Genomic DNA, 27,193 nt, shown 5'->3' with positions numbered 1-27,193 from the left:
AACCACATTGTGTAAGTGGAAAGAGCAGATTTAAGCTCAATCTAAAGAACTTTCCAGGAAACAATAGAGCTGTCTGTCTATGGAGTGGGTGATTTTTCATTTTTGACAGTGTTAGATTCATAACAGCCTAAGGTCTATCTGGGACTGCCAGGTGCAAGACTACGGATTCCAGAGTCTTCCTAGAAAAAAAAAAGGTCGAGGAAACTAGAGAGACTAAATTAAAAAGGGAAAATCTGATTCTGCTTTGACTTTTTCTGAATGAACAGCTGGTATGGATCCCTTGATCCAGATTCAAATATTGGCAATGTTAAGTGTCTTTGGGGCTAGCCTTAGAAATAAAAATAAAATAAATGTAAACACTTATCTACTAGGATACGAAGTGCTATTTTTACAGTGGTTCAAAGTCTTTCTAGTCCTAAGAATAAATACTTGGTAGTAGCAGGCTATCCCACTTAAAAACCAACACAGTGTCATTGTTCTACAACTTCAGAGATGACGCAATGTACAAATACACCCTAGGAAAGGTCACAGCTGGATGAATGTTTAAAACCCCTGAGCAGGAGGAAAATTCTCACAACCGCAAAGAAGGAGCCAGGCTAACGTGTCTTTGAATCACCTCTGCCCCATCCAGACAAGTACAGCAATATAAGACAATTGATACTAAGGGGGAAAAAACACACCACCACTACCAGTTCTTGAGATTACCTGTGCCAGTGCTTGTGGAAGATCTATCTCAGGTGAGACCTTATTTCTTTCAAGTCCATAGTGCATGGAACTAACTCTACTGGGTCAGTTGCGATGATCAGGAGAAATGTTAGAATCCAGGAGGGACCTTAAAAATCATCTTCTTCTTTTTATTTTTATTTTTTTGGCTAGGCAATGGGGTTAAGTGACTTGCCCAGGGTCACACAGCTAGTAAGTGTTATGCGTCTGAGACCAGATTTGAACTCAGATCCTCCTGAATCCAGGGCCGGTGCTCTATCCACTGCACCACCTAGCTACCCCTAAAAATCATCTTCTAATAAGCTATACAGTCAATGGGGTAGAGAAATCTATCCTGCCCTACAGGAAAAATAGGAGGGGAAGGGGATAAGAGAAGGGGGGTGATAGAAGGGAGGGCAGATTAGGAGAAGGGGTATTCAGAATGCATGCCATCTTGGGGAGAAGGGAGGGGCAAGATAGTCTAAGACTGGGGGTGGTCTGATAGAACAGATATTAAGTGACCTAAGTCACATATGCAAGACCTCATTTTAATATAGCCCACCAGATAGGGAAACTGAGACCCAGGAAGTTGAAAGGACTTGCCCAAGAGGACACAGGTAGTAAGCAGCAGAACCAAGTATTCTGACTCCAAATTCAACATCCTGTTCACTATATTACATTCCATCAAAAGTCTTTTGCCTATTTTTATGTTCTCTTTCTTGATCTGGTAGTAAAATAGAACATCAATTATTTTATAGTCATTGATTATCCTCACAATCAGTTCCTATGAATGTTGGTAGAAATTACCTGGTGGAAGCACCAGAATCCTTTGGACTCAGGAAAGACAAAGGGCCTTCCCTCCCCACTGTGATGGCAGATTCCTAGACAAGTAGCACCTAGGTTGGAGTCCCATCTAATGAGAAGATTTTAAGGGTCTGTTGAGTTCAAAGCCTACAACTTTGAAAAATGTAAGAACTCTGATCCAAGCAAAGACCATCCAGGATTCCACAGGACTGATAATGAAGCATATGTTGTCAAACCCCAATTTTTAAACAGTCTGTTCTAACAAAGAGACAAATGAAATTAGGGTGTGTGTGTGTCACCATTTTAATTTCTTTCAAGCTGACTTGACATGCATTGCATGGGAATTCAGTCCAAAACTGGTCCCCGCTAAGGGGGCAAGTCCAGAATTGGCTCAGTTTGGAATTTGGGGGTGCACAGTTATATGCTCTTCGAAGAGTAGGTGTTCCCGAGGGGTGCCAGTCAATTCTGATTGGTCAACACATTGGAAGGTGGGCTAGATTAAAATGAGGTCTTGAATATGTGACTTAGGTCACTTAATATCTGTTCTATCAGACCACCCCCAGTCTTGGATTATCTAAACAGAAGAATCTGTTGTCTTCACCCAGATCCAAGCAGATTAAATCAATTCAGGCCTGGGTTGGAGTTTGACCAGGATAAGAAAATTCAATGGAATTTTATTATCAGTAACGTCCTTTGGAGCAAAAGGGGGGCTGGGAGCTCTGAGTTTCCAAGACATGATTACCGAGAGAAATAATTTTTCATCCTATCTACCCATTGACAGAGAAGTGATGGACTCAATGTGCAGAGACACATGTATTTTGAACACATCCAATAAGGGAATTTGTTTAGCTTGACTAAGCATATGTTACAAGGAGTTTCTTTTTCTTTTTCTTTTTCTCAATGGAGTGGGGAGTGGGGGAGGGTAGGAGGAAAAGAAAATAAATTTCTGTTCATTAAAAAAATTTAATTTAAAAAAAGTTCAAAGCCTCTTCTTGAGTCTGACAAGTAAGACTGACAATATCTCTCTTTACAGAATCAGCTAGAGATCAAAAAGAGATCAAAAACTCGCTAAGCAGTTCTCTACAAATTAGTATTCATTGAATGAATAATATAACTCATTTAATCCTCACAACAGCCCTGAGGTTGGTGCTGTTATTATCCCAATCGTAACAGATGAGGAAACTGAGACACAGAAAGGTGACTCACCTGGGATCACACAGCTAGTAAGTGTTTAAGCCAGCATTCAAACTCAGATCTTTAGAATGAATAGTCTTAGTGGATACCCTAGTACTGGTGAGTTCAGACTGCCGCCTGTCTGCATGGGATCCAGTGGTAGAATAAAGTAACATATCTATTTCTCCTCCTCCATATCCCATCTGTGCTGTTGCTACTCATCAGTTTGTATTTCGAGCCCAAAGTTGGTATCTGGGAGTCCACATCACTAATTATTGATTCCTACCTAGACGTGCCTTTCCTGTTGCAGAATGACTACTATAAAGCTAATAGCATCACTCCTCTCCCTGGCTTATCTGCTGCAAGTGGTCCTGTGCCTGAGAATTGCCTCTTTCAATATCAAGAGCTTTGGTGAGACCAAGATGTCTAATAACACCATCTCTGACTATACTGTGACGGTAAGTCCTGGGTGGCCCAGGTGAGCCACAGTCACCATGACTGATCTTGATTTTAGGAAGACTTGGGGAATAGTCATGTTGTGCTAGAGCCAGCTCTGAGCTGATTGCTAAGTTTTCATTGTGAACATTTACACCTTGGAAATGGTCAAATTCTAGGAATCAGGGCTTAATTCATTGTTTTGTTGATTGTCTAGACTTAAGAAAAGTGATGGAGATAATGTCAGTAATGCATATTAAACTTGAAAGTGTGTCATGCATCCATTTTTCTCCTGAGAACAAGTTGTTAAGCATTTACCAGCACTGAGACTTCCAACTAAGATGATTGTCTGAAAGAGGGAATAAAGGGGTGGAGGTGAGTGGGCAGACCACCCAGCTCCCTTATACCTACTCTTAAAAAAAATCCTAAAGTTTGCATCAGGTCAATTATAAAGAAATGTAAAGAGAAACTACAGTAACTTATTCTGTCCAAAAACTGCACAAGGAGCCAGTCAGAAGCCTGAGAGAAGTAAAAGGGAATGCTATCAAAACCCAATAGGGTAGCCTCCCAGTGCAACCAGAGAGGCTGTGGGCCCATGGAGCCTAATGTGTCCCAAGGCAGCAAGATGGGAGGGCCACCATGTCTCCAGAGGATCTCTGAGGAAGGATGTTACCCACCTCCTGACAGAGTGAACATGAGCACAAAGGGCAGAAAGAGACTTCTGTTTTTAGACATGAGCACAGTGTTTGTTTTGCTCAATTACATTTATCTGTCACGAAGAGTTCTCCCTACTCCCTTCTTTCCCCATTAACTGAGGAGGGAGTTTTTTAGGAAGGAGGATTAATAAGAGTGATGCCAAAAAAAAGACAGTCATGGAAACATTTTTAAAACTGTATAGAAGAAAACAGCAGGAAGTTCAGAAGGAAGCACAGACAAGCAGGATAGTTTTGAAAGTAATATACTAAAAAAAAAAAAGTGGTATGAGATAGAGGCTTACTGTTTCATAATAGAATTCATTCTGCCAGATGGAAGCATAAGGATTGAAATAAAAATAGAGAAGTAGCCCAGTCTATGGGGTGAGTTGACTGATAGTTTTGTATAACTTTGATATGTTCATTAGCATGCACGCTGAAACTGAGAGGAGTTTAACAGACAGAATTCTGCTTGCAATCTTACAGAGTAAAAATCTGACTCCAGGGAGCTCTTCAGGCTTTGTCATTGTGGGGATCCTGGGAAGCATAAGAAGGCCTGGGGAAGAATATTGTGGGTATGAGTGGGGAGAAAACCATGGAGATGATGAGATTTGGGGAGGTCACCTGCAGTACACAGGAGAAGTATACCAGCTTCTCCTTATTCAGAAATTCACTTTTCACTGTATTGAGTCTTTCCCCACTTGCAGATCCTGAATCAGTATGATATTGCCCTCATCCAGGAGGTGAGAGACAACTATCTGACAGCTGTAGGGAAACTGATGGATAAACTCAACGGGTAGGTCACTGAGCTGGGCTGCCATGTACAGAAAGAAGATGATGACTAGTCATCCCAGGATGTGGAAGAGGAGAGCTGCCAGGGAGAGATCCTGGGTTTGAAATCCAGACCATGATGAGATTGGGAAGGGCTATGACGAGGGGGGTTTGAGACAGGCCTACAGTGAAAACATAAACCTGCAGGATCAGCCCAAAGATATTTAGGGTTAGAACAAGCTCTTTTTCCATGAATCCCAGATATGGTGACTGCCACACTCTCCAGCACCAGGTAAACATCTAGAAAGAAAGTGTGGAGAGTAGAAGGTATAGTTAAGTGAGATGGGGCATCATTGGCCCCATCTTCATTTAGATCCCTCCAGTTACAAGAATAAAATGCTTAATTTTTCATTTCTTTTCAGAGACTCACCAAATGCCTATCATTTTGTGGTCAGTGAGCCTCTAGGGCGGAACACTTACAAAGAACGCTATCTCTTTGTATTCAGGTAATGCCCCCAAACTGGGAGAGGAAACAAAGATGGCTTCTCTAGGAAAGAAAAATAAAGGACTTCGAGATCCTTAATCACAAGCATTTACCCCTCTAAGGGTAGAAGGGTAATAGACAGCAGTGGTGTCAGGTGGGATTCTACCTATAAGCAGAAACTGGATGAAAGGGACCCTGCTACCTTCTCCCCATCTCCCACCCAGGCTTCTATTGGTCTGCCAAAACCTAATTAGGGTATCAGCATCACTGTCAGCAGAAGCTGGGAGAAGTTGGTGGGCCAGTTTCACATGAAGACAGGAACCAAAACTAAGAATAATCAAGAATCCAATCAAGGACATACCAGAGTCAGAAACAGAGGATACAGAGTTAACTTACCTTCTGTCATCAGCAGGGCTAGACTCAGAATCCAGAGACCAGGAGATGCAGGGTTACTGAGACCTGAACCTAAAATCCAAAGCCAGGATGAGAAAGTGAGCAGGCTAAGCTGCAGACATCATTAGTGGCCTAACCCTCCAAGGCCAGGATTAAACCAATAATGGTGTGTAGGCTTCCATGTCCTTATGTGAGCATCTCTGATCAATAGTCTTAGTTCTAGAGGAAAACCACTTCAGAAAGTAAGAATTAGATGGGAGAAAGGCTGATATCTGATTTTGGAAGTCAGGAGTAAGAGACCATGCAAAAGCTGAGAAATTCAGTTATTTACCCATTCTCTCTTTTCCTTCATCCTTTCCCCAACGTCCTCCACCCCTGGGGACTATATACCAACTAGGGGAGAGAACGCAGACCACTCCCCTCAACTCATTTTCTGCCTGAATTCGTCCCCTGCAGACCTGACAAAGTGTCCGTCCTAGACAGCTATTATTATGATGATGGCTGTGAACCCTGTGGAAATGACACCTTCAGCCGGGAGCCTGCCATCGTCAAATTCTCCTCCCCAATTACAGGCAAGAAACATTCAAAGGAAAAAGACTTAGCTGGCGTCCCAAAAGCCAACTCCCTCTAGACTATTCCTGGATCCTCCCACAACCTGATGAGAGCATCTTGTTTTCAGGGCTTTCCCCCATCACATCTCTCCCTTTACCCCTTACCTACACTTCTACCCTCTCAGTAGGATAGGGCTCAGTATGCTGTTACCCTAGACTGGGAATGGGCAGGGGTGGTGGGGAAAGAGGGACTGGGCCACCAGAACACAGAGACAAGCACTGACCATCGCTGCTGCTGCTGCTGCTGCTTCCTCAGAGGTGAAAGAGTTCGTCATTGTACCCTTGCACGCAGCCCCAAATGATGCTGTTGCTGAAATAGATGCACTCTACAATGTCTACTTAGATGTCCTCCAAAAATGGGACATAGAGGTATGAGTTAGAGGATCCAAACACAGACCTCACACACCTCTCACTCTTCCTAGGGCAGGCAAGGGATTTGGGGAGGTGAGGAGGGGTTGGTGTCCTCTCCCATTTTTTTCATTATCCCAATTAAGAGGATTTGAACCTAGATTTCCCTTGCTTGCAGGACAGCTCTCTATTCACTATGCCACTCTGAGCAAGTCCCTTAAATTACCAGTGCCCTAGGCAACTCTGTAAGATTATAAATTGTAGAGAAGGTGCTACTCTGCACTGGTGGAGGGAGTTTCCTTCCTTAGGAGTTTTCTATACCAGTGATTACAGATCCAGTGTTGGTCCCTATATCTATCGCACTTGGCACCCTGAGAAACAGAACCCTCTTGGCTAACAGTGGGACTGTGCTTGACAGGACATTCTGTTCATGGGAGATTTCAATGCTGATTGCACTTATGTCACCCCTTCCCACTGGTCATCTATCCGTCTCCGCACTGACCCAGCATTCCAGTGGCTAATTCCTGACACTGCAGACACCACTGTGACGTCGACTGACTGTGCTTATGACAGGTAAAGTTGGTCCCTGGGCCTCTTGCTCAGCTGTGTGTGAGATTAGCTGGCATTCAGATATGTCTGGTTGTTTCATGCCGATGACAGGAATGCATTGGTAACAAGCACTGGCCAAGTGACAGACACTACATGCACTTAGCTCCCCTACATTGCAGCCCTGACTTTGCCACTAACTACTGTGTATTCTTCAGCAGATCCATTTCCCTCTTATGGTGCATTTGCCTCACTTGTCAAATGAAGTGGTCAGATTATGTGATCTCTAAGGTCCCCTCTGCCTCAAATGTTATATGCTTGAAATAAAGGAAGGCTGCAAGGAGAGAGAGCACCTAATTCCAACTTCACAAATTATGGGTCGTGAGAACTTGGCTAAGCCACAACCTTTGTTCCTTAACTTCCTGCCTTTCAAATAAGTCCCATCCTCTTGGAACATGCATAATACAGTATGCAAAAAGCATGCGACATAAAAGAAAAACTGTAGTGGGGGATAAAAGGTGTGCAAGTACATTTTTAGATGGTGCTGAACTATGACTTTGAGTAAATATGCTGAATGAGACAATCTCTAAGTTCTCTTCCAGTTCTAACATTTCTAGCTGAGGCTTAAAAACCAAATGAACAAACAACCTGATCGTCGATCAGAATGAATCTCGTGTTTTGATTTTCAAGCTTTCTTGAGTCACTCCATTTCACCACTGCCCTCTGAGGCACCAAGACTGCTTTCTTTCCTACCGGTACCAGGTGCAGCATTACAAAGTATGGGAAGCTGCAGAGGTTTATCTAACATTCTACACGAAGTGTCAGGAGGTAGGGGTGTGGCAAGCTCAGAGTCCTCTTAAAAACTCCTAGCTAGACAGTGGCCAATCTAGGTACCCTCTCTGAGCTAGCAGCAATCCAAGGATTCTGATATGAAGACGCTGACCTGTCAGGGAAAGGTGAATACTTTGCCTCTGGTTGACTCTCCAGTGCTAAACTTTATCCCTTGTTTATTCCTGGGGTTCCAGGATCTTGAAAGCTGCTTTCTCAGTCTCATTTTCAACTGAGACTACCTATCGTATGCACTGTTTTCTGACTTTGTAGTTTCCATTTCAGCCCTTTCCAACTTTTGTACATTCCCCTGAAGTTATGGAAACCGGCCTTGGTCCCAGTACAGTGCTCCAATACTGGTCCACTTGTCCTCCAGTGCAGGTCCAAGAACCTGGTCCAAACTGGGTATAATAGAAAGCTGGTCCTGGCTTTTACAGGATGTGTACCTGTCATACCATTATATTGATACTTTGCCTTGCAGGCCCATTTCCTATCAGTAAGACTAAGGCAAGGGTGGCAATGCATTCTCTGGGTATGTTGATCCTGAAATTCAAGGGGAGGTTTGATCTTTGTACCCTGGTGTATGTTACAGGATTGTGGCCTCTGGAACTAAGCTACAAAATGCCATTGTGCCTGGATCAGCCACCACATTTGATTTCGAGGCAGCATACAAATTGAGTCATGAAATGGTAAGTTTTTCTCATTCACTTTTTATCCTGTTTTGAAGTTCAATTGAAGAGGAACCTGTGATGTTAGTGACCCCTTTTTAGCAGAGTTTGGACACAGTTTCGGCTAAGACCTGCAGTATCTGGCTCAAGATAAACTTATTTTGGGTGTGCTATCAAGGCCCTTCCTCTGAGACTGGTATTGATCAAAAGTGAAACAAATCTCTCCCCTCCTGGTCGACTACTGCTAAGGCCAGACACAGCTCCCACTTGTGCAGCTTCTTACTTCTGCTTAGGAATGGAGACAGGCTCTAGTGCTTGTGTTCACACCTGCATCTTCCATTGATATGAAAGCCTCCATTAGGAGCATGTGGCATTGTACCAAAGGACTCAGGAATGTCCGCTCTAGTGGCCCAGTGGAGAGAGGAGGGGCCTTTCCTTTCTCTTCATTGTTCCTTCTTTTCCAGCTCCTCAACCCCCTCAAATATGATATTCCTAAGGATCAGGCTCTTTTTTGTACAATCTCTTCCAAGGAAATCTGATCTGCTACTCTCTCCCAGTCATTCAGGCTTGAAATAAGCACAGTGGTATACACTAGATGTGGAGTCTGAAGCCTGGGCTTAAGTGGCAGCTCTGTTACCCATGTAACCTTCGACAAATTGGTTGGTCTGTTTTCTCAGCTGTCAAATGGACTACATGGGAGTCCATTTTTTTTTGTCTAGGCAATGGGGGTTAAGTGACTTGCCCAGGGTCACACAGCTAGTAAGTGTTATGTGTCTGAGGCCGGATATGAATTCAGGTCCTCCCGAACCTAGGGCCGGTGCTCCATCCACTGTGCCACCTTGCTGCCCCCTGGACTAGGTGATCTTAAGGTCCCTTCTAGAACTAAAGTCCTGATCTCGGTGTTACCTTTGTGGGTTGTCCTCCACACAGATTTATAATCTTTCATCTCTTTATACGTACAAATGTTTTCCACATCTGTTCCTTTCTTTACTTTTCCTATGGTCACCACCCTACTCCCAGTCCCTACCTTCTCATGCATAAATTACAGTACTCATCTCCTCCCTCCAAAAGAATTCTTTCACATGATGCCATGGTAATTTCCCCCAAATAACAATTTGATGTTACTCTGCATTCCACCTCAGAAAACGTTGATAGCAACCTCCTACTACAGGATCAGGTCCAGATTTCTCATCCTGATATTTCATGGTCCACATCATATCCCCTATCGGTCCCATGTATGCCTTCTACCCTTGTCTAAGTCATCTTAAGTCCCCAAACTACGCTTTGCCACTTTTAAAAAATTTTTTATTTAGTATTTTATTTTCCCCAGTTACATATAAAAACAATTTTTAACATTTGTTTTTAAAACTTTGAGTTCCAGATTCTCTCCCTCCCTCCCTTCTGCCCCTCCATTGAGAAGGCAAACAATTCAATATGTTATACATGTGTAGTCATGCAAAACATTTCATAATAGTCATGTTGTGAAAGAAAACACAGACAAAAAAACCAAAACAAAACCCTGAAGAAAAATAAAGAAAATAAAAGAACATGTTCAATCTGTATTCAGACACCACCAGTTCTTTCTCTGGGGATGGACAGCATTTTCCATCATAAGTCCTTCAGAGTTGTCTTGGATTATTGTATTGCTGAGAATAACTAAGTCATTCACAGCTAATCATCTTACAATACTGCTGTTACTTTGTACACAGTACATTTCACTTTGCAACAGTTCATGCAAGTCTCTCCACACTTTTCAGAGGGCATCCCACTCATCATTTCTCATAGCACAACAGTATTCTATCACAATTACATACCACAACTTGTTCAGCCATTCCCCAAGTGATGGGCGTCCCCTCAATTTCCACTTCTTTGCCATGAGGAAAGAGCTGCTATAAATATTTTCATACATGTAGGTCCTTGTCCTCTTTGTTTTTTATCTCTTTTGGGATATAGAACGAGTAGTGGTATTGCTAGATCAAAGAGTGTGCATGGTTTTATAGCCCTTTGGGCACAGTTCCAAATTGCTCTACAGAAAAGTCGAATCACAATTCCACTAAGTGTATTAATGCCTTTTTTCCCACATCCCCTCCACAATTTGTCATTTTCCTATCAGCCAATCTAATAGGGATGAGGTAGTACCACAGAATTGTTTTAATTTGCATTTCTCTAATCAATAGTGAGAGTATTTTTTCATGTGGCTATAGATGGCTTTGGTTAATTCATCTGAAAACTGTTCATATATTTAGATCATTTATCATCTGGGGAATGGCTCTTAATTTTATAAATTTGACTCGGTTCTGTATATGTTTGAGAAATGAGGCCTTTATCAGAAAAAACTTGCTTCAAATTTTTTTGTTTCTATTGCTAACTGTATTTCCCTCCATCTGATCCCCCCCCTTATTCTGTTCTTTTTACCCTGTCCCTCTTCAAAAGTGTTTGCTTCTGACTCCCCCCCATCGGCCTTCCCTTCTATCTCACCCCCCCTTCTCTGATCCCCTTCCCCTCCCACTTTCCTGTAAGATAGATTTCTATACCCAATTGCATGTGTATGTTATTCCCTCTTTGAGCCAATTCTGATGAGAGTAAGGTTCACTCACTTCCCCTTTCTTCTCTGTTGTAAAAGCTTTTTCTTGCCTCTTTTATGTGAAATCATTTACCCCTTTCATCTTCTCCCAGAACATTCTTCTCCCCTTAATTTTACTTTTTTTTAGATATCATCCCTTCATATTCAACTCACACCTGTGCCTTCTATCTATATATACTCATTCTATCTGCCCTAATAATGAGAAAGTTCTTATGAGTTACAAATATCATCTTCCCATGTAGGAATGTAAGCAGTTTAACCTTATTAAGTCCCTTATGATTTCCCTTTCCTGTTTACCTTTCTTTGCTTCTCTTGAGTCTTGTATTTGAACATCAGATTTTCTATTCGGCTCCAGTCTTTTCATCAAGAATGCTTGAAACTCCTCTATTTCATTGAATGTCCATTTCTCCCCCCCACCCCCACCCCCCAAAGATTATACTCAGTTTTGGTCTTGGATGTAATTCTAGCTCCTTTGTCCTCTGGAATATCATATTGCAAGCCTTTCAATCCTTTAATGTAGAGGCTGCTTTCTTTTGTTATCCTGACTGTGGCTCCACAACACTTGAATTGTTTCTTTCTGGCTATTTACGATATTTTCTCCTTGATCTGAGAACTCTGAAATTTGGCTATAATATTCACGAGAGTTTTCATTTTGGAATCTCTTTCAGGAGGTGATCAATGGATTCTTTCAATTTCTATTTTACCCTCTGGTTCAAGAATATCAGGGCAGTTTTCCTTGATTTCTTGAAAGATGATGTCTAGGCTCTTTTTTGATCATGGCTTTCAGGTAGTTCAACAATTTTTAAATTCTCTCTTCTGGATCTGTTTTCCAGGTCAGTTGTTTTTCCAGTGAGATATTTCAGTCTTCTATTTTTCCACTCTTTTGGTTTTGTTTCTTGATTTTTCATAGAGTCATTAGTTCCATTTGCTCCATTCTAATTTTTAAGGATTTTCTACAGTGAATTTTTGTACCTCCTTTTCCATTTGGCCAGTTTTGCATTTTAAAGCATCCTTTTCCTTATTGGCTTTTTGGACCTCTTTCACCAGGTGTTATTTTCTTTAGTACTTTTTTGTGTTTCCTTTACCGAGCTGTTGACTCGTTTTTCATGATTTTCTTGCGTCACTCTCATTTCTCTTCCCAATTTTTCCTCTACTTCTCTTACTTGATTTTCAAAATGTTTTTTGAGTTCTTGCATGGCCTAAGACCAATTCTTTTTTTTTTTTTTTTGGAGGCTTTGATTTTGTTATCTTCTTCTGAGGGTATGTTTTGATCTTCCTTGTTACCACAGTAACTTTCTGTGGTCAGAATTTTTTTCTGTTGCTTGCTCATATTCCCAGTCTATTACTTGACTTTTAAGTCTTTGTTAGGCTAGGGCTTTGCTTCCAGGTTGGAGGGTGTAGTGTCCCAAGCTTCAGGGGTTTTGTGCAGCTGTTTTCAGAGATACTTCTAGGGACCTGTAAATTTTGAGGTGTTCCAAGGTGGTATGATCTAAGGAGAGGTGTTTACTCTTCTCCTGGCCTGTGTTCTTGTCTGTGAGTGAACACAAGTACTCTTTTCTGCCTTGGAACTCTGACCACAAGCTCTGGCGCGGTCCTCCTTGCCCTGGGACTGCCACTCAGGACTGTGACTCAGATCTGAGTATGGGGTGCATACAGAGACCTTCCTCAGTGCTAGCAAAGAGACCCTTGTGAGCTCTTTCTGACCAGTTGTTTGACCACCTTACCACCTGTGGACTGAAAACTCTGGAAGCAACTGCTGCCACTGCTGATTCAGTGGCTCCAAGGCCTGCTGGGCCTGGTCTGTGCTGGCACAGCCTGCACTCCTCTCTCACCCTGGTGCAAAAGACCTTTCCAGCTGACCTAAGTTGTCTTTGGTGTCTGTGGGCCGAGAAGTCTGGAAACCACCACAGCTGCCACTGACTCAGTCGCCCTGCGGCCTGCTCCTGGTTTGCTGGGGCCCTGCTGTTGTCTTGAGCTGGAACACTTTTTCACTCCATCTTTTTGTGAGTTTTGCTGCTCTGGAATTTCTTGAGTCATTATTCAAAGTATTTTGAGGGGTTTGAGAACTCAGGCAAATCGCTGCCTTTACTCCACCATCCTGGCTCAGCCTCCACTCTCCTACTGAGTCATGCCTGCAATACCCTCTTCTCTCTGTACAGGTAAGTGTTACAGTTCTTTCGACACTTGTATTTATACCACTGTGGATGGTACATACTGCTACTTATCTTTCCCAGATTTAGGCTTCATTTCCCTAACAAGATGATAAGTTTCTTGAGGACAAGACTCACATATGTAACATCTTCCTCTCTATATGGCCTCACTCCAAAACTAAGCACACTGTCTCATTTGTTAATAATATGTTCCTAAGAAAAATAAACTGAAAATCCCCAATTAAATACCAAGTTAAAAATTCTGAAAACCAAAGGAGAGATTAATAAAATTGAAATTAAGAAAACTATTGAACTAATAAATAAAACTAAGAGCTGGTTTTATAAAAAACAAAACAAAACAAAACAGTAACATAGATAAACCTTTGGTTAATTTGACTTAAAAAAAGAAAGAAGAAAACCAGATTACCAGCCTCAAAAATGAAAAGGGTGAATTCACCACCAAGGAAGAGGAAATCAAAACAATAATTAGGAGCTATTTTGCCCAAATGTATGCTAATAAATTTGACTATCTTAGTGAAATGGATAAATATTTACAAAAATATAAATGTTCAGATTAATGGAAGAGGAAATAAACAACTGCATTTCAGAAAAAGAAATTGAACAAGCCATCAATGAACTCCCTAAGAAAAAATCTCCAGGGCCAGATGGATTTACAAGTGAATTCTATCAAACACTTAAAGAACAACTAATTCCAATAATATATAAACTATTTGGGAAAATAGGTGAAGGAGTCCTACCAAAAAATTTTTTATGATACAAATATGGTGCTGATACTAAACCAGGAAGAACCAAAACAGAGAAAGAAAATTGTAGACCAATTTCCCTAATGAATATAGATGCAAAAATTTTAAATGAAATATTAGCGAAGAGATTACAACACCTTATCTCTAAGATAATACACTATGACCAGGTAGGATTTATACCAGGAATGCAGGGCTGGTTCAATACTGGGAAAACTATCAGCATAATTGACCATATCAGCAACAAAACTAACAGAAATCATATGATTATCTCAACAGATGCAGAAAAAGCATTTGAAAAACACAACACCCATTCCTATTAAAAACACTGGAGAGCATAGGATTAAATGGAGTCTTCCTTAAAATGATAGATAGCATCTATCAAAAACCATCAGCAAGTATCATATGTAATGAGGATAAGCTAAAAGCATTTCCAATAAGATCGGGGTGAAACAAGAATGTCCATTATCACCACTGTCAATTCAATATTGTGCTAGAAATGTTAGCTGTAGCAATTAAAGAAAAAAGAAATTGAAGGAATTAGAATAGGCAAAGAAGAAAGAAGGCTATCACTCTGCAGATGACATGATGGTATATTTAGAGAATCCTAGAGAATCAAGTAAAAAATTACTTGAAATAATGAACAAATTTAGCAAAGTTGCAGGATATAAAATAAACCCACACAAATCATTGGCTTTTCTATATTTTACTAATAAAGTCCAGCAGGAAGAGATAGAAAGAGAAATTCCATTTAAAGTTACTGTAGACATTATAAAATATTTGGAAGTCTACCTGCAAAAGCAAACCCAGGAATTATATGAACACAATTACAAAGCACTTTTCACACAAATAAAGTCAGATCTAAATAACTGGAAAAATATCAGTTGCTCATGGATAGGCCAAGCTAATAAAAATGAAAAGTCTACGTAAATTAATTTACTTACTCAGTGCCATACCGATCAAACTACCAAAAAATTATTTTATAGAGCTAGGAAAAACAGTAACAAAATCCATCTGGAAGAACAAAAAGGCCAGAATATCAAGGGAACTAATAAAGAGAAATACAAGGGAAGGTGGGCTAGCTATACCAGATCTTATATTATAAAGCAGCAATCATTAAAATTACTTGGTACTGGCTAAGAAATAGTGTGGTGGATCAGTGGAATAGGTTAGGTATGCAATGCACAGCAGTCAATGACTATACTAATCTACTATTTGATAAATCCAAAGACTCCAGCTTCTGGGATAAGAAATCACTATTTGGCAAAAACTGCTGGGCAAACTGGAAAAATGACAGAAACTGGGCACAGACCAACATCTAACACCTTATACCAAGTCAAAATGGGTACAGGATTTAGATATAAAGACTGATACTATAAGCAAACTAGAAGAGCAAGGATCTATGGAGAAGGGAAGAATTTATGACCAAACGAGAGATAGAGAACATTATGAAATGCAAAATGGATAATTTTGATTACATCAGATTGAAAAGTTTTTGCACAAATAAAGCCAATGCATCCAAGATTAGGAGGGAAGCAGAAAAATGGGAAAGAATTTTTACAACCAGTGTCTCTGATAAAGGCCTCATTTCTAAAATATATAGAGAATTGAGTCAAAGTCATAAGAATACAAGACATTCCCCAATTGATAAATGGTAAAAGGATATGAAAAGGCAGTTTTCAGAGTAAGAAATTTAAAACTACATATAGTCATATGAAAAAATGTTCCAAATCACTATTGGAGAAATGCAAATCAAAATGACTCTGAGGTACCACATCACATCTATCAGATTGGCTAACATGATAAACAGGACAACATGTGGGAAAACTGGAACACTAATACATTGTTGGTGGAGTTGTGAAATGATCCAACCATTCTAGAGAGCAATTTGGAACTATGCCCAAAGGGTTATAAAATAGTGCACACCCAGCAATACCACTGCTAGGTCTGTATCCTAAAGAGATCATAAAAATGGGAAAAGGACCCACATGTACAAAAATATTTATAGCAGCTCTTTTTGGGGTGGCAAAGAATTGGAAATTGAGGGGATGCCCATCAGTTAGGGAACGGCTGAACAAGTTGTGGTATATGAATATAATGGAATACTATTGTGCTATAAGAAATGATGAGCAGGCAGACTTCAAAAAAACCTGGAAAGACTTGAGTGAAATAAGCAGAATCAGGAGAGCATTGTACACAGTAATAGCCACATTATGGTAGGCCTGACTTTAACAGACTTGGCTCTTCTCAACAATGCAAAAATCTAAGACAACTCCAAAAGACTCACGATGGAAATTGCTATCCACACCCAGAGAAATATGGAGTCTCAATGCTCCATATTTTTCTTTATTGTTTTGTTTTATTGCTTCATCCTCATGGTTCTTCCCATTAGTCCTAATTGTTCTTTACATCATGACTAATAGGAAAATATGCTTAACATGAATGTATATGTAGAGCCTATATCAGATTGTACACCATCTTGGGGGGGGGGGGGGAATAAGTGGGAAGGGAAGAAAATTTAAAACTCAAAATCTTATGGAAGTTAATGTTGAAAACTAAAATTAATCATCCAAAAAAACAACAACAACAAAAAATAATATATTCCTATCAATGTTGCACAGCCCTAATCACATGGTTTTTCCTTTGTTTAGGCTCTAGCCATCAGTGATCATTATCCTGTGGAGGTTACACTGAAGAAAGCTTGAATCTCCACGATGGCTATATTCATCTAACTTCTTTACTTCATCTACTTCCCTAACTTCTGGCCAAAGTCACCAAAAGAACTGAAAATGATGGCTGATGTCTTTATTTGCCTTCTTCCCCCTAACATGGGCTCCTAAATGTCAATGTGCAAAGTATTCTATCATTAGATTTGGACAAACTGGTTATAGGATTTGCTGAAGATATAAGATGATAGTATCCTCTCTGATTTATTAAAAAAAAAACAAAAAAAAACAATAGCTGACTACCTTCATGGGCCTGAAAGAGACAATTAAGTTGATTAGATTTTAAAACTGAAACCTTATCCTAGAGTCAGGATCCTGAAAACACCTGAATTGTTACAGAATTAAAATGCAGGAATTAAAAAGACCTTAAATGGAATCTAAGAAAGCCTTTGATCAAAGTCAACAGTCATTGTTCCTAGAAGGAACCTATGGCCCTACTCATCCATCAACATTAAAGAGCCTGAGCCTGGCTACTGCTCCTCTAAGTCTGTTATCTCCCCCATTAGAATATAGGCTCTGAGGGGCAGCTAGGTGGTGCAGTGAATAGAGCTCTGGCCTTGGAGTCAGGGGGACCTGAGTTCAAATCCGGCCTCAGACCAAACACTTGACACTTATTAGCTGTGTGACCCTGGGCAAGTCACTTAACCCCAATAGCCTTAAAAAAAAAAAAATATAAGCTCTGTAAGGGCAGGGATGGTCTCTGCCTATCAGTACTTAGAATAGTGCTTTACATATAAGTGCTTAATAAATGCTTTTTCCGCTTATCATTTACTATTCTTTAGCACATATTAAGGTGGCTTAGACTGCAGGTACATAATGGATTCTACTAATATTTTTTGATATTCCAAGTGTTCAGGGACAACATGCCCGCTCATCTGCATAAATGACTTTCACGGTCCTGATCTATATTACATTTTCATTATCTGTCAATTCACATGCACTTGTGTGTAAGTCTCAATGCAATGTAACTATAAGTGATTATAGAATCATGTAATAAAGCTTTTAGATCAGAAATAGTCTAATTTCTGATTTTTTTGCAGCTTTTAACAAGGGTGTTTTCGAGTTTCTCCACCTTTCTTTTTACCTTGTTCGGATGAAGCTCATTTGTGATTATAGCTTTAACCAGCACAGGACTACCAGGGCTTTGCCCTGGGGGTTAACAGGGTAGGGGTGGGAACGAGGAGAGACTGTCCTGTGAGTGCACAAATTTTCTCCCCAAAACAACCCTCAATGCCATGTGGCAAGCACAGCACACTGAGACACAACTGCCCACAGGCCAACCCCAACAGCACTCCAATTTTCTCCCTCCTATCCCATGTGGGGTTGCAAGCCAGACTCCTGGGGCATGAGCAGCCTCCCAATTCAAATGAACTTCTCCCAGAAAAAGGATTCCTAGTTATAGCTCTGGCTGTGACCTGAGTGGGCAAAGCCTGACTCTACCTAACAGAGGAGTTAATGGAAGGATTATACTAAAGAAGAAACAAGACTAAACCTTTTCATGCCCTCAAAAACTTGCAGAGAAAACTGGTTTCTTATGTGGTCAGCTTTGTATAGACTTTGGAGATGTTCATATCTGCAACCTATAACAGTGTTGGCTTTGTGTGTCCCAGAGGTAGAGACAGAGGAGGTCTTACAAACTCAGAGAGACAGTAGCACTGGAGTAAGGAGGTTTTAAAAAAAGGCAAACATTCAGATTAGCAAAAATATATAACCATAGTTATACTTATCTTTGTGTGTGTGTGTGTGTGTGTGTGTATATATGTATATATAATATATGCACACACAAATGTGTATATACATAAACATATATATGTATACATCACAAATTTATTAATACATAGGCAACTGGCTTTATTGGACTCCATGATTACAGACTACACACTCAATCACTGAAAGACATCTTGCAAATATGCCATGAGTCAGAAGAGGGTCTAGATGAGAGTACAGGATGCCTCAATATAAATTCCATTCCCATTTCCAGAAACCTCAAATCATTTTCTTTCCTTTTGGGGGGGGTAGATGAGGGGGAAGAATAAGGGGGAACACTGGGTTGACTGGAAATACAGTGGCCACTCACGGGTATGATCCCACTGTTAATTGGTGTGGGAGTTTCGACCTTGGTACCAGACACTCAATAGACTTTAGCCTACTTTAGCTAAGAACCCCTGAACTCAAGTAATCCATTAGCCTCAGCCTCCCCAGGAGCAGGAACTAGAGACGTGTTCCACCACATCCAGCAGAAAACTAATTTTTACTGCTGGCAGATCACAAATATCACTTCAGCATAAAGACATTACTATTGTTACACTATCCTTGTGTATCTGCATCTTCTTGTTCAGCCATTTCAGTCATATCCAACTCTTCGCAAGCCCATTTGGGGTTTTCTTGGCAGAGACACTGGAATGGGCTGCCATTTCCTTCCCTAGGTTGTTTTACTGATGAGGCAACTGAGGCAAATAAGGTTAAAAGCCTTGCCTAGGGTCACACAGCTAGTTAAACGTCTGAGGCCAGATTTGAACTTAGGAAGATGAGTCTTCCTGACTCCAGACTATACTCTATCCACTGCGCCACCTAGCTGCCAGTATCTGTATTTACTTATCTATAAAGGTAAGTACCAAAATGAATATTAGCACATACGTGTATCCAAGTTAATTCTAGGCAAAGCAAAAGAGTATCATTTCAGTCTCTTAACCTTCTGGAAGAACAAGAAGAGAGGTTTTAAAAAACACTTTAATTTCTTTGAATAAGACAAAAGGTTTATATCTCTGATATTTCCCTTTGTATAAGCTGGTCCTTCACAGTTCAAGTTTCCTTTTGCGTAATAGGAAGATTTCTTGTTACTTTTTACTACAGAAGATCAGAGGGACTATGAATTGTACAGATTTCCATTCTTCACTCCCTCTACAATAAGAGTACATCCTCTGATGCCCCATAAATTCAAAATGAATTCAATCCCTTAAAGGACTGTTAAAATTTGCCAGAGATTTCTGTCCTTTGAATACAGCTGCAGTCAGTGTTTTTCAAGAGCTTTGGTGAGAAGTTCATTCAAACGGCCCACCATTGGTCTAGGGTCATCATTCAGTCCTGCTGCTATCATGGCATTCTCATATATCTGCAAAGCAAAGGGAAAGAAAAGTAATATACATCAATGTGTAGCAGAAAAAAAGAGAAAGAAAGCCACACTGAGCTGGGAATCCCCAGCCTTCTCTGGTTCAGATGCAGCAAAAGTGGGTGAGGCTTTTCTGAACCAGCAGGGTGTGTCTCTCATTTCTATTCTAATGCATGGCACTAAATACAAACAAAAACATCAAGAAAGACTTTCTTCTATAGATGAAAGATATGAGTGAATCCTTTCTCAAAATGGGACTTAAGGGGAAAATACAAATGTCTCAGCAGCAGCCATAACTGCTGCATAATCGGCTTTTCCTTTTAAGTATTTCCTGAAGGCAGGAACCGTAGGTACAGAAGAGCATTCTTCTGGAGAGACATTCTCATACTCACCTGATCAATCAGTAACTGGGCCAGGTCTGGTTGACTCTCCCGCAACTGATTCAGCTTCCTGATCAGAGGATGCCTGCAATGTAGGCCAATGTGATAAGAATGTTTCCAAGACCAGCTATCATTGTGACAGTGCTTGGATTATATGCCAGACACCTAGTATTGCCCTGATACTGGTGCAACTTATTTTTTAAAATGACATACTGATGCTGAGTTGGAAGTAAGCTGAACCAAGAGAACGTTGTTCACAATAACAGCCACGTTATGCGATGACTAATATTGATAGACTTAACCCTTCTCAGCAATACAAGGATCTAAGACATCTCCAAAGGCCTCAAGATGGAAAATACTATCCACATCCAAAGAAAGAACTATGGAGTTTGAATGCAGATGAAAGCATACTGTTCACTATTTTTTTTCTTCGGTTGTGTTTTGTTTCCTCTTTCTGATGGTTCCTCCTATTGGTTCTAATTCTTACTTACAACACCACTAATGTGAAAATATGTTTAACAGGAATGTATATGTATAGCCTATATCAGACTGAGGGAGGGAGGTGGAGAGGGAGGGGCAGAAAAATTTAAAACTCAAAAGCTTATGGAAGTGATTGTTGATAAGTCAAAATAATTTTTTTTTTAAAAATGACATACAAAAAGAATTCTAAAAATTGTACTAAAGGAGTTCACTATTTAAAATAATCCTACCATAAATCCTTTATAAAATCAAGAATCTTTTTGTAAAGGAAATAATGACTCTAATTAACCTGTTTTGAAAATATGGGTTTTCTGGAGCAGCTAGGTGGCGCAGTGGATACAGCACTGGCCCTAGATTCAGGAGAACCTGAGTTCAAATCTGACCTCACACACATAACACTTACTAGCTGTGTGACTCTGGGCAAGTCACTTAACCCTATTGCCTAGCCAAAAAAAAAAAAAAAAAAAGAAAGAAAAGAAAATATGGGTTTTCATATATGGTTTATTTAAAATTTCATATATGGTTTATTCATATACAGTTTATTTAAAACCATATATGGTTTATTTAAAAACCTACATACATTAAGTCAGTTAAGGTGATTATCAGTTTTCCAATAATTTTGAGAAGTTCTTGGTGAACTGTTTTGTGTTTCATCATTACTTTCTTCTTCTAGAAACTTCCTGATGGGCACAGATGCTCCAGAGGAAGGGAAGAATAAATAGGCAAAATGAACCTAAAAGCAATTTGAGCAACCAGTAAGATACAGAACTGGGAAACACAATGCATGATGGACTAGACCTATAAGCTCATGAATGTTATGGAAACAACTAGTACTTTACAGCCTGCAGTGTCTGGATGAGAGATGATTAGAACAAAGGAACATGGAATAAAAGTAAAAGAGAAAAAAAAACCCATCAGTGAACTCAAGAAAGATAATTACCTCAAAATAGCCCTTAGAGAATAGGAAAAGACTTCAATCAAGATCTCCCTCCCTAAGTTCTACACTCCTCTCCTAATCAAGGCTGGACAGAGGAAAAATTATTTAATCTTTGGCCCTTTCTTACTGTTCCTGGTATCCAGTAAAGCCATACCCCTTTCAACTGTCCCCAGTATGGTGAGATCAGGTAGTTGCCAAATAATCCCTACTAAAGTTTTAACTAACAAAGGTTTGAGATGTTACCTTTTCTAAGGTTTTCTCATTTCAGTATCAAACTCCTGAAGACTGAAAAGCCTTCAAAACCCAAATGTATTTTGAATCCCTAGTAGTGGGGATTTCAGGCACTGTGACAGACAGTGAAGAAGTTATTTTGGGGACAGAAAGGCCTTGCTCAGCACCATTCATGTTACACATCACATATATGAGTACTCAAGTACACTTCTGATATGAAAATCTAATCAAAATGGCTTTAAAGGACGGGAGGGGGAAAACTGTCAATGCACATCCACTGTTAGACACCATAGAGAGTAGCTATAATGAAAGAAGAATGGCAGCTGAAACAACCAGAAGGTGGTAAGACACAAAATTCAAGAAAAGGATCCAAGGCCTCAAATCCACTTTGTCCAGACACAGATGGTCAAAGCTGAGGCAACAAGAAAGATGAGCTAGAGGTCCTAAAGCAAGGAGGCAAATACAACCTCCCAGGTGTCACAGAGCTGGTGGGGTGAAACCTATGACAAGAATTTGGGTACGTATCACTCAGAAAAAACTGAAGAGATAAAAGTGGGGTAAGAACATGTAGCCTTGAAGAAAATATGGGGAGGAAAGGTAGAAAGAAAACATTTGGTTAAAAATCGATGGAGGCAGAAACAACAGGGAGCTTCTCACTAGATTATCCTATAGACCACCTGAATAAAAAGAGTAAAGAAATGTTTGGGAAACAGATCACAAGTCCTGCACAGAAATGTGTACATGAAATAGCGAGGAGGGACTGCAGTTATCCAGACATCTGCTGGAGCCTTCTCTCTCTCTGCCAAAGGCAAAGCAAACAATAACTGTCTGACTTGGTTTAATGACATTTTTTTTTTCCTTTAAGAGGTGAAGGAGAACAGCAAATTTTATTCTGAATCTTTCCAAAGGGTTGCTGGGAATGAAAATGACAGGCGCCCTGAGTTGTGACAGAATAAAGCTGAGCATAATCTTGATATGCAACGTAGATTTTGAGAGCAGACTTCAAAGGGTCATAGGATCACAGACTTCAAGCTGGAAGGGACTTTGGTAATCATAGGGTCATACATCTGAGCCTAAAAGGATCTCAGAGGTCATTTAATGCAAGCCCTTTCCTTTTACAGATGTGGAAACAGGCCCAAATGGTGCCAAAGGCAGGATGAAAAGGAAGTGAGGGATTTAAAGTCAGGTCTTTGGATACCACATTCAAAGCTCTTCTCACTATCTCACTGCCTCATTGTGTGGCAGAAGAGGGGGCAGCCAAGCACAGGCTACCATATGCCCTACATTCAGGGAGAGCAGATCCTATAGAGGAAATCAGCTCAGAAGGGATGGGAAGATCTCAAAGAGGAAAATTAGAAGACATAAATAATTCTGAAGAGGAATCAAAATGAGAGTCATCTGAGAGACCAATGTGAACACAGAGAATTCACCAACCAATTTAGACCTTAAAAAGATATGTAGAAAAGATGAAAGCAAGGACACTTTCACAGAATAGTGTCAGGAGCACTAAGACTCAGAATGAAAATCTAAAATAACAGAGAAGTCTGGGGTTTATTTTAGCTACATCAGGATGAAGAAGGGAGTCAAAGAAGGGAAAGGACCAGTGTTCGATGGAAATGGGATGGTTGATGAAAGGAGCTTTTAGCCACTATGCATAAATGGAAAATTTTAAATCGAATAAAGTGGAACATCATTTCTTCAGAACTGGTAAGAAATATGTGAAAATATGCTTTAGTTTTCTTTTTTAAAGATGCTGTCATCTTAAACATTGTCATAACTAATGAATTATTATCTTTGTTCAATGCATCTATTTATCTAACTGCACTACAGTATTCAAAATTATCATCTACAGTTTCCTCAGCCTTGCTAAGCCCAGCAAACAACCCACTGGTACATTTTTAAGGGGGCTTTTGGAGGAAGGTCATTAAGTTGTCACCTTATCATTATGCAGAACTATACCTAAAATCAATTCCTGTGTCCAAAGAGAAAGATTTAACTGGCTATAGAATTCCAGTGTTCCTAATCCAGAGGTGGGGAACCTGCAGCCTTCTAGGTCCTAGGGTGGGGCCTTCTGACTGAATCCAAGTTTTACAGAACAAATCCTTTTATTAAGGGGATTCAGTCAAATGACTGCACTTGAGGACATAGAGGGCCACACATGGCCTCCAGGTTGCAGGTTCCCCACCCCTGCTTATGTCTAAAAACAAAAGAAACTATCAAAAGACAACATTTCAGGAAAGTTGTTATATACTAATTCAGTGATTTCTTCTTAATGAGTTATTATGAACAATTTGAGATTCAACTCATCAAATACAAAAAAAATTTTAAATTAGCAACAAGATAAAATCAAAATAAATTTATGAGGAAAATAACTGGATTACCTACAGGTTAGAAAGTTCTAATAGATATATGCTATAGAATTTCATTGAGAATAGTTTCAATTTCTTCAAGGCTTTCCACAGGTTCTTTGTATAGTAATTAGTTTCTATTTCTTCTGACTTATATGTACTCAGGGCAAGTCATTCAGTTTTGTACCCCTGCAGATGACACTTTTATGCTGCAGTGATGGGGGAGCAAGAACATAATATTTTATCTGGTCACTGTGACTTCTTGATTACAAATATTAATTTCCAATTCCTTGGTTATTATTATTTTTTTTTTTGCAAGGCAATTGAGGTTAAGTGACTTGCCCAGGGTCACACAGCTAGTAACTGTCAAGTGTTTGGTCTGAGACCAGATTTGAACTCAGATCTTCCTGACTCCAGGGCCGGTGCTTTATCCACCAACTCCTTGATTATTCACAGAACTAAACTTTTTGTTATGAATTTTCTATACTACTTCTCATACTTCTCATCCCAGGGCTCTGAGTAATGCCACCTCTATGTCCATGCTAGTATTTATTATGCCTTGTGGATTACAAAAGTCAAGTTCAAAATTCTGCAACCTAGCAACTAGGAAGGAGGTCAAACTCAAGACTGATGCCAGCACTGCTGCTGTGGTATACCCTGGCCTTGGCCTTTCTGCTGGATCTACACCCCCAATTCCTTCCCCCAATGACTTCAGACCCTGATTATCCCTTAGACACTGTGCTTCATTTTTTCTCTTCCTCAATCTGAAGCCTCTCTTCTCAACAAATATGACAACCTTTCTTGCTCCATGACGGTACAAAGGAAGATACGTTATTAACTAAGCATCAGCCTGATAGTTGACTCGTTCATTTATTACAGGGAAAATGACTCTGACGAAATTCAGATGCTGACTGAACCCCTAGGCACAGTCATCTGTACCTGGTATTGATTTCAAGGGTGGGCTGTAGAATCTGGGCACGTTCCTCATTGGTTTTGGCCAACTGCTGCATGCGCAGGAAATGCCTGGCAGCCCCCATCTCCAACACAGTGATCATGGCAGGGTGGGTGTCCAGACGAAGAGTCACCTAAAGACCAAACGTGATGAGAAGGCACAGAAAGGAACGCCAGAATTTTAATAAGGTCAATGTTCAAATTCCTCTTAGACAACAAGACATGATTAACCATTAACTGTTCTTCCAAGGAAATATATTTTTACAAACCTTAATTAGCTACTTTTCTAATTAAGGTTTCCCTCTCAGCTATTCACCAATTATAAGGGCAACACCTGAGAACTTGAGCAGTTAGACTTATGAGAAGAGGCACGTGTTTAAGGAGTTTTATGTGTGCTAGGAGGGAGATACTGTTACAAAATCCTGACTGGGAATTATCCCCACCTCCATCGTCCACGGTTCAGCCATTACTCTGATTTCACCAAGTTCAAAGTTAAGCCATTCTAAACTGTCCTCTGTCATACTCTCTCATCTTTCCACCCTTCAACACAAGCAGTCCAGCTCCAAGGTCTCCTGACTCTGCAATATCTTTTCTACAGCTCCTCCCTGTCTCAATGGGCTGCTATTACCTTGCATTGATAGTTGCATCAGTCTTTTATTTCACTCCTTTGCCTTAAATTCTCCAACACATCTGCTGGAATAATCTTACACAACTGCTAAAATAATCAAGCCCCATTTTCATCATATTCATTCCTTGTTCAAGAATGCATAATGTACTATCACAGCCACAATCACATCAGATCCAAAATCAGTCTACTATTCAAGGTTCTTCATCAAACTCTGGTACTCTTTGTCTACTGTACAAATTTCACTTGTCCTTAATTTACTTAAGAGACATAGCTTGAGACAAGTTAATTTAATTATCTTTTCCTCCAAGACTGATGTCTTCATTTGCATGTCTTTGTTTCTGTCGCTGCCTTTGCCAAGAATGCCCCCTCACTCATTGATCAATCCGTGTCCCTTACCATTCTGCAATACCTGACTCAATACAGACTTCATTTGTACTCTACCTTCCTTTCCTCTGTAACCCTTCAATATTTAATTATGCCTTCATTTGGTCCTGCTCTATATTAATTTCTATTTGCATTTCTTCGTAAATGTTCTTAGATTCCTGTGTTTATTAGGTTCTGTATTTCCAGCTGGACTCTCCAGGAGCTTTAAGCTTCTGGAGAACTGGGTTTATATCTTAATTCTTCTCTATCTTCCCACAGTAGATCATGCTATATTCCTCATTTAGTATTCCGTGAAGAGTTAGGACTCAAATATTGTAGGCTAACAAGATTCCTTTTTCAAGGTCCACCAAGAACTCTTACCCGCTTACTTTATTAGTCTGTTTACATTCCCACCTTCTCTACAAAGTTTTTTTCCACTAAATAGGAGGAAAAGGTAGAGATCCAAGCTTATTCACTCCCTTTCCTTTGAAGATAATCATACATAATATAACTTGAGATACAATATGAGACAGAATTAAATGTTCTATGAACAGCCAGCTATTTGATGCAATTTGTACATAACTGTCCCGACAGTGTATTCAGTGTGTTTGGCTATGTCAAGATTATTTGTTTTAGTATATGAACTGAGAGGGAAACCTATTTAACTTTTCCTGAATGGTGACAGGGCACAGTGGCATGAACACACAGACACACACATTCACTTAGTCGGTGTCTAAGGACTATTCATCAATTTTGCTTTTGTACCTTTAGCCTCAAACACCGAGAGCAGACTCACCTTGACATTGGTTACCCGAGTACCCAGAGCATTTCTTATCCAGGCTGTTAGATCCTCTGCCTCTTTCTCAGAAAGACGTTCAGTAGCTAGAACAGAAAGAAAACTAGAAACTAAACTGTCTCTTTAAATGATACTTCCTAACTAAGTATGGCAGAAATTAGGCACAGAGCAACATGAAGTCAAAATGGGTACATAAAAAGCAAACTAGGAGAGCAAGGAGTATTTTACCTGTCAGATTTACGGAGAATGGAAAATTTATGAACAAGCAAGAGATAGAGAATATTATGAAATGCA

At 40.0% G+C, this 27,193-nt stretch overlaps 2 protein-coding genes across 3 annotated transcripts in view; one reads left to right on the top strand and one right to left on the bottom strand.

Moving 5' to 3' along the window:
* The first annotated feature begins 590 nt into the window (after nucleotides 1–590).
* Nucleotides 591–17,238, top strand: DNASE1 (deoxyribonuclease 1). 2 transcript variants are annotated; one of them, XM_027859700.1, is made up of 9 exons: nucleotides 591–737; nucleotides 2,990–3,137; nucleotides 4,514–4,602; nucleotides 5,000–5,083; nucleotides 5,911–6,026; nucleotides 6,322–6,434; nucleotides 6,832–6,986; nucleotides 8,380–8,476; nucleotides 16,602–17,238. In XM_027859700.1, exons 2-9 carry the CDS (start codon nucleotides 2,991–2,993, stop codon nucleotides 16,653–16,655), a joined length of 855 nt encoding a protein of 284 aa, XP_027715501.1. In that variant the 5' UTR covers nucleotides 591–737; nucleotide 2,990; the 3' UTR covers nucleotides 16,656–17,238. The 2 variants fall into 2 exon arrangements, with proteins under 2 accessions (XP_027715501.1, XP_027715502.1); XM_027859701.1 differs by lacking the exon at nucleotides 591–737 and adding an exon at nucleotides 2,701–2,729.
* Nucleotides 17,239–19,388: 2,150 nt separating this feature from the next.
* The window catches only part of TRAP1 (TNF receptor associated protein 1), an 81,266-nt gene continuing 73,461 nt past the window's right edge, over nucleotides 19,389–27,193 (bottom strand). The window contains exons 15-18 of the mRNA XM_027859691.1: nucleotides 26,900–26,985; nucleotides 25,101–25,246; nucleotides 20,178–20,250; nucleotides 19,389–19,788 (exon numbers count right to left, since the gene is read on the bottom strand). Of these exons, the coding sequence (XP_027715492.1) occupies nucleotides 19,687–19,788; nucleotides 20,178–20,250; nucleotides 25,101–25,246; nucleotides 26,900–26,985 (407 nt within the window). The 3' untranslated portion in view covers nucleotides 19,389–19,686. The remainder of the gene's footprint in view (nucleotides 19,789–20,177; nucleotides 20,251–25,100; nucleotides 25,247–26,899; nucleotides 26,986–27,193) is intronic.

The sequence above is a fragment of the Vombatus ursinus genome, unplaced genomic scaffold (genome assembly GCF_900497805.2).
Source record: "Vombatus ursinus unplaced genomic scaffold, bare-nosed wombat genome assembly UNPS02014171.1, whole genome shotgun sequence".
NCBI classification, from domain to species: domain Eukaryota; kingdom Metazoa; phylum Chordata; class Mammalia; order Diprotodontia; family Vombatidae; genus Vombatus; species Vombatus ursinus.
This window is presented reverse-complemented; position numbering and strand designations above follow the sequence as displayed.

Bases quoted from the DNA above. Each gene is read 5' to 3' on its own strand.
- DNASE1 (XM_027859700.1), top strand. From the start codon at position 2,991: ATGACTACTATAAAGCTAATAGCATCACTCCTCTCCCTGGCTTATCTG. The intron at 4,603-4,999 runs GTAGGTCACTGA...ATTTCTTTTCAG, and splicing joins CTGATGGATAAACTCAACGG to AGACTCACCAAATGCCTATC. The intron at 6,435-6,831 runs GTATGAGTTAGA...TGTGCTTGACAG, and splicing joins TCCAAAAATGGGACATAGAG to GACATTCTGTTCATGGGAGA.